This window comes from Sphaerodactylus townsendi, linkage group LG05 (assembly GCF_021028975.2).
Source record: "Sphaerodactylus townsendi isolate TG3544 linkage group LG05, MPM_Stown_v2.3, whole genome shotgun sequence".
Classification (NCBI taxonomy): Eukaryota; Metazoa; Chordata; class Lepidosauria; order Squamata; family Sphaerodactylidae; genus Sphaerodactylus; species Sphaerodactylus townsendi.
The window spans coordinates 13,630,247-13,641,077 of record NC_059429.1 but is presented as its reverse complement, the minus strand read 5'-3'; the positions used below and the strand labels follow the sequence as shown (position 1 = coordinate 13,641,077).

The 10,831-nt window shown below is 50.2% G+C and overlaps 1 protein-coding gene across 1 annotated transcript in view; it reads left to right on the top strand.

The window, feature by feature from the left end:
• Positions 1–524: 524 nt before the first annotated feature.
• PWWP3A (PWWP domain containing 3A, DNA repair factor) overlaps positions 525–10,831 on the top strand; it is a 31,967-nt gene continuing 21,660 nt past the window's right edge. The window contains exons 1-5 of the mRNA XM_048498815.1: positions 525–775; positions 2,959–3,095; positions 5,957–6,168; positions 8,446–8,516; positions 9,687–10,661. Of these exons, the coding sequence (XP_048354772.1) occupies positions 3,039–3,095; positions 5,957–6,168; positions 8,446–8,516; positions 9,687–10,661 (1,315 nt within the window). The 5' untranslated portion in view covers positions 525–775; positions 2,959–3,038. The remainder of the gene's footprint in view (positions 776–2,958; positions 3,096–5,956; positions 6,169–8,445; positions 8,517–9,686; positions 10,662–10,831) is intronic.

Below are 10,831 nucleotides of genomic sequence, written 5' to 3'. Positions count from 1 at the left end.
AAATATCATACTGTGAAGGTGTAAGCAAGACTGTGTTTAGAAACATTTCTAGTGGCACAGTCACAATTGTTTGGCCTGGAAGCCATGGGCCACTTTTGAGTTTAAATACAAAGCCGCAAAGCTGATTTGTTTGTCCACACGTGTTAGAGAATCTCCCGCCTGGAAATTGGGAACCGCACCTGGGGAGAAACAGCTCCACTCATAAATTAAAACAAAAGTAAATGTAGGAAAAACAGGGCTATAGGATAAAAGCTAAGCAAACTGATACCCAATCAGAGAAGAGGGAAGCGAGGCACGAATTTCTGATTGGCTCGGCTCTCTCCCGCCCCCTAGAGACCGTTAAAAAGCCTCGGCTGGCGAAGGAAGAACTAAACTCTGAAATATGATTGGCTACTCTTAAACGACTTTAGGGCGGGAAAAGACAAAACTCTGCAATTGGATTGGCTTCTCCTCTAATCCGTTAGAGTCCTCCTGGAGGAAAGGAGGCGTTTTTTGAAAAATTCAGAATAATACGACAGCGTCCCCCTCCCCTCCCCGCGTTCCAACGGGGCGGGCCGAAGGAATCACTGCCATGATTGGCGCCTTCTGCCACCAGTAGGGAGAGTCTTCGAAAAGGAAGCGAAGAAACAAGGCTAAAAGGAGAGGGGAAACCAGAAACAGGGGGCAGGGCCATGTCGTCATCATTTAACGGCGACAAAAATAGCGAGGTGGGCTGACGGCCTCCTCCCCTTGGATGGAGGGTTCGATTCCCGTCGTCCGTAATTTTGGCGCTGAGGTAATAAGTGATGGGGGGACCGGGGTTTATTTTTTTAGACGTTTTGGGAAAGTAATTTGCACGAGGACATATTTTTAAAAAATAGCGTTAGGCTCAAATGTAATGGAGGGCGGAAGAAAGGAGCGTGGACTACTCCCTGTCCAGGGGTTTTTATGTGTTGCTTTGGGATCTTTTCCCCCTGAGTTTGGCGGGAGGGAACTACGGTTGGGGTTTCCCCCTCCTCAAAGGAAACTAACAGCCCTTCACCACTGTCTAGAGTTGCCAGCTTCCAGGTGGGGCCTGGAGGCCGCCTGAAATTACAGCTGATCACCAGACTACAGTTGGGGGAAATGGATGCTATGGAGGGTGGTCTCTATGGCATTATACCCCGCTGAAGCCCTGCCCCTCCCCAAACCCCGCCTTCCTTAGGCTCCACCCCCAAATCTCCAGGAATTTTGCAACCCAGAGTTGGCAACCCTGGCTGGAGGCTGTGGCTTCTGCCCCCCACATGGAGCAACTGTGTGTGGTTGGGCTGGGCATTCTTTTCCTTTTCCAAACATTTGGGGTGGCTGGGGGGCGGGGGGGGGGCTATGCTGGCAGGGGCTGATGGGAATTGTAGTCCATAACATCTGGAGTGCCATAGGTTCGCCACCACTGATATAGGATCTTCCTGGAAAGGTCCTAGTTCCCCCACATCCCCTCTCCCAGGAAGGCCAAACTTTCTCCACCTCTCTGAGAACAGGGAAGTAAAGCCACCTTTCCTTTCCCTGCAATACAAAAAAGTCAGCCCCCACTGTGCTTTCTTTAGAAAGAGAAGAAGAAGAGTTGGATCTATATTCCCCCTTTCCTGTTAGGAGACTCAAAGGGGCTGACAGTCTCCTTTCCCTACCGCCCCCCCCCCTCCCACAACAAACACCCTGTGAGGTAGGTGGGGCTGAGAGAGCTCCTAAGAGCTGTGACTAGCCCAAGGTCACCCAGCTGGCACGTGTTGATGGGAGAAGGATCCTCATCCCCTGAAGGGGAAAAATAATGTAACAAATGAAACTCCTGCTACATTTGAGACATGGGGGGAGGGGGGAGCAAAGATGAGCCAACCCCTTCAGTGATATAATCTTCACCAGATTAGGAGACTGAACCCTCTTGTTTTTTGCAAGAGATAATTTAGTTCCCTGGATGGAAGAGTTGGACCTTTCTTTCCACACCTTGTGCAAATTGTCCATTTACTGCCCCCTTATACCAGCCATTCTCAACCAGGGTTCCCTGGTACCCTGGGGTGCCGTGAGCATGTCCCAGGGGTACCGCAGCAATACTACCGCCGCGCCCCCCCCCCCCTCATTTTTGTGGTGTCTCCCACTGGCGCCAGCAAGGACATGGAGCTGGCCCATGGGGCAGGGCCTGCCACAAGGTCAGCAGCCACCCCCCCCCCCAGTGCTACCCTTCACCCTGGGAGGGGAAGGTGGGGGGTGTGGCAAGCAGGGGCAATGGGAGGGGAAGGTGGAGGGTGGCGGCAGGGGTACCGTGAGATACGAAGAGTGAGGTCAAGGGAACCCTGACCTCGAAAAGGTTGGGAAACACTGCCTTATACAGTAGTGGAGGGCAGGAGGCTGGATCTTCATGTTGATGAGGGTAGGGTAGGTAAGATTTAAGGGTGCCCCCTGTTTGAAGGTGGTAGCATTTCTTTTGATCCCGTTATAGATGGTGCAGGAGAAGGCCCCTTGATGGCTGCTAGTCACGCCAACTAAACAAAGCCTTGCCCAGAGGAAGGCTGTCTGTGAACACCAATGACTTGAGGTTTGGGCACAAACATAGGGGGCCATTTGGCCTCTGTGCCTCTTTGTGGCCTTCTAGGGGTATCTGGTTGGCTGCTATGGGAAGAGGTCCTGGACTAGACCATTAGTCTGATCTGCTAGGATCGCCATAATATCCTTTGTTGGAGTGGACCAAGTAGAAGCCACAGAGGCCTGAAGCTGATTCTACTGTAGGGTCTGTATTTCCATGTGGTCCAACCAGTGTGTGTTTGGCTTGAACCAGGAAGAGCTGAGCTTGAACACAGCTCCTGATAAAGCAGGTGGACTTCAGTTCACTTGACCAGTCATTGTGAGGATAAAATGGTAAACCACCCTGTGTAAACCACCCTGACCCCCTTGATGGATGGGAACAGGAACGCTTCCTGTTTACAAAACGCTTTCCTGTTTGTCTTTCAGGATATCTGAAGCTTGGAGGCACTTCCCTTAACTTCCGCGTGCTTTTATTTCCCCCCGCCCCCCAACCCCCCAAAGCAGCTATGAATGACGCAGAATATGTCCTGTGCAAGAGAAAGGAGCGTTTGTGGCCAGCAAAGGTGATTAGTTTGACAGCCAGTCACATCCTGGGGCAGATCGCAGGGGGTTTTCTTTTTAAAATATAGGAAGGAGGGATCAGTGTGCGTGAGGGAGATTTATAGCAAGGTTCAAAGCCCTCTGCTCAAATGGAGATGAAATTGCAGAACAGCGGTGTGTTTAGAAAACAAATTACGGAACAGTGGGAGGCAGTCCTGGCTCGCTGAGTTGATGTTTGTTTGGTTTGATCTGGTAATTTTTCTATTGGCTTTGATTATTTTTGTTGTGCGCTTTCCTAAGGACTCTTTGTTTTTCTGGATGCTTTTTTAAACTACGGGAGAAAACAGATTTTTAGTGAGCAAAAGAAAAATCAACTTCGCTTGAGTTCATTTTTTTAATACTGTACAATAACTACTACGGATATGATGAAAGGTCTCTTTGTTCCTTCCTGTCCCCCTGTACTTTTGCCAAAGTAAAAAAAAGATCTGTATCTTTAGTGTGCGTATGAGGTGATTTTCCCCCCCATCAAGTCACTTGTGGTAACCCAGTAGGGTTTTCAAGGCAAGAGAAGTTCAGAAGTTTTCTCCCATGCAGATATTTGTCAAGGTTGAAGCTGTACAAGACAGACTGGCCTATGGTCACCCTACAAACTTCCATGGCAGACTGGGTTTCAAACTTTGGTTTCCTATTTCCCACCTAGTCCAACACCTTAACCACTACAACAACACAGGCCTCTTTTCATTGTGTGTTACCAGAAGAAGTATACTCCGCCTGTCTCTCCTGTAAAGAGCCTCAAAGCGGTTTCCCTTCCTCCTCCCACAACAGACTCCTCGTGAGGTGAAGAGAGTTCTGAGAGAACTGTGACTAGCCCAAAGTCACCCAGCAGGCTTCTCGTGTAGAAGCGGGGAAACAAATCCAGTTCACCAGATAAGAGTCCACCGCTCCTGCGGTGGAGATGGGAATCAAACCCTGTTCTCCAGATTAGCATCCCCCGCTCTCTTAACCCACTAAACCACGCTGGCTCTTACGAGGGCTGTACTGTGTTTGTGTTGGGCAGCAGAAAAAACTCAATGGTGAAGAACTCACTTTCTTGTAAAAAGCTCCATGGCTGCAAAGAGTTTTTTGAACTTATGGGAGCAATTCTGAGGAGATCTCAGAGGCTGGTGACTGTGTATAATAAGAACATAAGAACAAGCCAGCTGGATCAGACCAAAGTCCATCTAGTCCAGCTCTCTGCTACTCGCAGTGGCCCACCAGGTGCCTTTGGGAGCTCACATGTAGGATGTGAACGCAATGGCCTTCTGCGGCTGTTGCTCCCAATCACCTGGACTGTTAAGGCCTTTGCAATCTCAGATCTAAGAGGATCAATATTGGTAGCCATAAATCGACTTCTCCTCCATAAATCTGTCCAAGCCCCTTTTAAAGCTATCCAGGTTAGTGGCCATAATATTGGTGGCAGCAATTGGTGACTGTGTATAATATTGGCCCCCCTCCCCCCTGCCAAATTCCCCCGCCGCCCCGCCTGTAAAGCTCCAGTCTGCTTTGCAAACTTGACCCCTGAGCGGCAGGATCTTTCCCTGTGCTTCATGGCTGTGGCAGTTCCAGCTGCAGCTTCCCTCTCTGGGGAGAAGAGGGGGGGTCACAAAGCTCAGCTCCCCTTTTCCAAGGATCGGGGCTGACCCCCACTTGCAAAGGCACCTGGCTACAGCTAGCTGCGGGGAGGACTTGTTTTAGCATACCTTACCCTCTCCAGACCCAGCTGGGTCAGTATGAATAAGGCTCTGCCTCCAGTGCATTGTGGGCCATGCCGCTCGCAAAAAGGAAAAGGTTTGTTTTTGTGGCTGCGGCAGCGGGGGAGTTCAGCAGGGGCTGGGCTTGGCTCCCAAGGCTTGCCCCGGGCCTCGCTTTGTGGTGGTGCCCCACTGCCCCACTCGGCCATGGAAACTTGCTGGGTGACTGCGGGCCAGTCACCCAAACTCTTGTCTTAACCTGCCTCTCAAGGTTGTTGTGAGGTTAAAATGGAGAAGGGTAGAATGTTGTAAGCCACTTAGAATCCACATTGGTCAGTTAAGGTGATCTGGATGGCTCAGGCTAGCCCAGTGGTGGCGAACCTATGGCATGGGTGCCAGAGGTGGCACTCAGAGCCTTCTCTGTGGGCACACACAAACAGATTCCCCCCCACCTCCCCTCACACATCTAGGCTGGCCTGGGCTACTGGGCTCGATTATTAGCATTAAACCTAAGACCGAGTTTTGGGGAAGCAGTGTGAGTAACCCTGTTCAGCGCTGTTAAACCCCACTGATTTTCATGCAAAGAACGAAAGCGCAATCCTTTACCTGGGAGTAAGCTCAGTTGCTGGCAATGGGGCTTGCTTCTGAGTAAACCCTCCTAGGGTTAGGATTCACCCATTGGAAGAGTTGCACGGTTGCTTCAAAGCAAAGCCACCGACTACCACCAAGTTTACTCCCTTTTTTAAAAACTAAAACTTCAGTATTCGGGTTCAATTGCCATGTTGGCGCTTTGCGATAAATAAGTGGGGTTTTGGGTTGCATTTTGGGCACTCGGTCTCAAAAAGGTTCGCCATCACTGGGCCAGCCTGTTGTCAGATTTTTTAAAGCTAAGCAGGGTCGCCCCTGCGGATGAGAGATCTCCAAGGAATGCCAGAGTCATCATGCTGAGACAGGCCAATGCCAAACCACCTCTAAGTGGCTCTCGCCTTGAAAACACCACCAGAGGTCGCCATAAGCCAGTCATGATTTGATGGCATCAAAATGAAGCAAATGTTTATTTATTGTATTCAGTTTATAGGTAGCCGTTCCCCTTACGGGCTCAGGGCCTGTTTTTAAAATAAAGCATGTTACCATTTTTCCCGTTGTCCTTTCAGGTTTTGACTAAGGACTGTGCTACCACAAAACAGCAGGCTCATAAAGCAGCGGCGACCCACCTCTGGGTTGAACTCCTCCATCTGAATGAGCAGTTAAGTATCGCGGTTGGGCACCTGTCTTTTTCTGCCTTTCTCCTCTCTTCCTCCAAGGATCTCAGAGCAGGGTATGTGGTTCTTCCACCTCTGTGTTACCCTTACAACATGGTGTTATGGTAGGTGTAACAGGTGAAACATGACTTGCGGGGGTGGGGTGGGGGGGCGTTAGTTGGAACACAATTCTGAATATGGCTTCATCTCTCTCAGTACTGTTTATTTTGACCGGCAGTGGCTCTCTTGAGAGACTGAACAGGGGGACTTTTGCCCAGCAAACCATATGCTGAGCCCCTGAACCTGCATAATTTAAGAGCCAGAGAAGAGGGAGGGGCAGAGTAGAGAATCAGAGGCACCATTCAAGGAAAGAGGGTGATTCTCTTCCCTCCCTCCAGATTTTGGAATAAACAAAAGCATATTAGCTTAAGAGCAGGGGGACTCTAACCTGGAGAACCAGGTGTGTTTCCGCCCTCCTACATTCCTGCTGGGTGACCTGGGGCTAGTCACAGTTCTTTGGGACTCTCAGCCCCACCGACCTGTCTGTTGTGGGGAGAGTTTGTAAGCCACCTTGTGTCTCCTTGCAGGAGTGAAGGGCGGGGTATAAACCCAAACTGTTCTTCATTTTGTTTTCTTGCTGTCAAGATTTCTGGTGGGATTTTCAAGGCAGGAGATGTTTGAAGGTGGTTTTCGTTGCCTTTCTCCGGGTCACGCCCTGGTATTCCTGAGGGGTCTTCCATCCAGGTACTAAGCAGGGTCGACTCTGCTTAGCTTATGAAATCTGACAAGATCAGGCTAGTCCGGGAGTCTGCAATCTGCAGCTCTCCAGATGTTCATGGACTACAATTCCCACCAGCCCCTGCCAGCACGGCCAATTGGCAGAGGCTGATGGGATTTGTAATCCATGCTGCAGAGGCTGATGGGATTTGTAGTCCATGAACATCTGGAGAGCCGCAGGTTGCAGACCTCTGGGCTAGTCTGAGCCATCCAGATCACTTCATTGACTACCCACTTTTTCTCTCCAGTGAGGATTTTAAGTGACTTTCAACATTGTACTCCTCTCCATTTTATCCTCACAACAACCCTGTGAGGTAGGTTAGGCTGTGTGACTAGCCCAAGGTCACCCAGCAAGCTTCCTGTCAAGTGCTGTGTGAAACTGTGTGCTGTGTGTAGCTGACCTTGGTTCCCACCCGAATGCGTGCCAACATCTTCTGTTGGCCGGATGTCTGGAGTTTGGGCTGAGGCATATTATTCATGTCCGTGTGCTGTCTTCTACTTGAATTCCTTCTGTATGAATATTCATTGTTTATGTCAGTGATGGAGAACCTATGGCACGGGTGCCAGAGGTGGCACTCGGAGCCCTTTCTGTCGGCACGCACACACAGAGTTCATCATGGAGGGGCGGAAAATCACACACACCCCACACACACATCTAGGCTGGCCTGGGCCACTGAGCATGACGTGCGTGCACTGCGGTGAGCAGGGAGGACTGGTGGGTCTGGTGCTTGTGCACCAGGTGGCTGCTGCCTGAGGGGGGGCGTGCAGAGGAGGCAGAGATGCTAGAGAGGCACAGAGCGGTGCGCGTGGGACTTGCTGGTGCGTGTGGGACTTGCTGGAGGCTAGATCAGGCTGGCCCCTGCTTGAGCGGTGGGGGCAGAGGAAGAGGGAGCCAACCGTTTTTTTCTCAACGAAAACCTCAGCATTCAGGTTAAATTGCCGGGTTGGCACTTTGCAATAAATAAGTGGGGTTTGGGTTGCAATTTGGGCACTCGGTCTCAAAAAGGTTCGCCATCACTGGTTTATGTTATCTGGGGACAGGTGGGATGCTGGTCTGGTTTTATACTATTGCTTGAACTCTGAAGCTTCAGAGTTCTCCCGTCTTGGTTTCGGATTGGTCTTAGCCAGTGAATAAATAACTGTTTGTAGTTACTTTGCCCGGACTCAGTCTGTTCATTACACTTCCATGACAGAGCAGGAATTTGAACCTGTGTTTCCCTGATGCTAGACCAACACTGTGACCACTACACCAGACTGGCTTTTGGACCTCAGGAATGCTCATTTTGCAGACCACTTGACTGATCTATCTTAGGGGCTGCTAACCTTTTTGTTTAACGACAGCTACTTGTGAGTGCTGAAAAAAAATACCCCGAACTGGGACATGTTGCTGTGGGCTGATACTTAATTTTGTATCGCAGAGCATGTTTTGGTGAGACGTGCTGCAAACTTTGCCTCCCAAAAATGGTATCTTAAGAGTGTGCCTGTTTTAATTGGGCTCTTGTTTTAACTGTGAATTGTAATTTGCCTTGAGCCACCAAAGGAAGAGTGGGACGTAAACACTTCCAGTTGAATCCTAGCTAACTCCAGAGCTCTGTTTTTGCCAACTTTCCCCTGTTTGTTTTCAGGACCAGAGTGCCTTTTGAAGATGTCGAACTGTTGACAGAGGAGACCATTGAACGCATCACTGTGCAGCTAGGTATGGACGGCTTCAAAGCTGATGGCTGGCAGGCGGGGTGGGGGTTGGGGGTTATTCTCACATGATCCCCATGTTCAGGTATTTGAAGGGATGTCATGTTGGTGAGGGAGCAAGCTTGTTTTCTGCTGCTCCAGAGACTAGGACCACTTGACTGGGTTCGAGGTGAAGGAAAAGAGATTCCAACTAAACATCAGGAAAAACGTCCTGACAGTAAGGGCTGTTCAACAGTGGAATGCCTACCTCAGAGTGTGGTGGAGTCTCCTTCTTTGGGGTTTTTTAAAGAGAGGACGGATGGCCATCTGTCAGTAGTACTCTCATTATTTGTTCCTGCATTGCAGGGGTTGGACTTGATGGCTTTTGGAGTCTCTTCCAACTCTATGATTCTGCCTTTCTGCTGAAAATGGCCTCATGTCCACAGAGGAGTATGAGGGCCTCTCACTGTGCCTTCTGTTTGCCCGTTGTAACGATTGAAGAGATAGAAAAAGTGCAGAGAAGGGCAACAAGGATGATTGAGGGACTGGAGCATCTTCCTTATGAGGAGAGGCTGCAGCGTTTGGGACTCTAGTTTGGAGAGGAGACGTCTGAGGGGGGATATGATTGAAGTTGATAAAATTATGCATGGGGTAGAAAATGTTGACAGAGAGAAATTTTCCTCTCTTTCTCACAGTACTAGAACCCGGGGGCATACATTGAAAATGCTGGGGAGAAGATTTAGGACTAATAAAAGGAAACACTTCTTCACGCAACTTGTGATTGGTGTTTGGAATATGCTGCCACAGGAGGTGGTGATGGCCACTAACCTGGATAGCTTTAAAAGGGGCTTGGACAGATTTATGGAGGAGAAGTCAATCTCTGGCTACCAATCTTGATCCTCTTTGATCTGAGATTGCAAATGCCTTAACAGTCCAGGTGCTCGGGAGCAACAGCCGCAGAAGGCCATTGCTTTCACATCCTGCATGTGAGCTCCTAAAGGCACCTGGTGGGCCACTGTGAGTAGCAGAGAGCTGGACTAGATGGACTCTGGTCTGATCCAGCAGGCTTGTTCTTATGTTCTTATGTTCTAACGATGAACACTGTAATGATGGGCAAACAAGGCATTTTCTATGTATGTACCTGGCCTTGGGAAGCAGACCTGGGGATTCTGATCCTTCTCATTGGTATATTCCTTAGAAGGTCGCAGTGGGAAATGCCGTGATGTCGTGGATGAGCTAATTTATCGGCGAGTTCTTCGAGAGGCTCTGGATTATTTGCGTCAAGCTGCACCAGGCAAAGAAATAAGCCCTTCAAAGATGGGAAGAAGCAAAACTGTAGCCCAGAAGGAAACCAAAGAACGATCTTCGGTGACACGTGTGGCTAGCCGTCGACCGCCTTCCTCTCAAAAGGACATGCGGCGGAGGAGAGGGAAGACCTGCGAGGCATTAGCGGTGCCAGACGTCATGGGTACCCAAAATAAACCGGGTCGTCGTTCCAGGCAAACGACTGAGGGATCTTCCAGTGCCAAATCACCCACATCTAAATCAAGAGTTCTTTTGGGAAACGGAGAGCTGGAAGGCCGGCCCCACCGAGCACCCAAAACAAAAACGGCAGCAGTGCCTAAAAAAGTCGCCATGCTGAAATCGTCGTCCAGGCCTCCCGCGAGCAGAAGATCGCCACGTTTCTCCAAGGCGGATGAGAGGTACCGCGAATGCAAGTCCAGCTGGGAAAGGAGCTCCCCCTCGTGTACTTCTAAATGCTTTGCTAGGACCAGCACACCAGCTCGGGCTTCTCGCAGCGGCGCCAAGTTAACTCCAGGCAACAAGTGTAGCGATAAAGCAGGGCTCAGAAGGAACCTGTTAGGCTCGCCTGTCAAATGTCCATCAGCTGAAGAGGTGAAAGATCTCTCTGAGAAAGAAGCGTTTCCACCCAGGAAATACAGCAAAGACTTGGGTGGCCAGAGGCATCCCCGGGAGTCAGAAGGGACTCCTCAGGAGCAGACCCTGATGGCAACCTCTCTTTGCTGGGAAGGAAAATGTGCGAGTCATCACAAGGACCCGCCCAGCAGCCCCAGTCCTGTTGGACCTGTTTTGGATGGCACTCAAGAGGAAGGCCCATGTCTGTGTGCGGACAGACCAGAAAACTCCCAGTGTTGTGATTTGGAAGGGAAAGGTAACATTTTCTTGATTTGCTAGGGTGTTGTGGGTTTTCTGGGTTGTATGGCCGTGTCCCAGTAGCATTTTCTCCTGACGTTTCACCTGCATCTGTGGCTGGCATCTTCAGAGAAGATGCCAGCCACAGATGCAGGAGATACTGTCAGCAAACCAGTGTTCCGGGCTTGT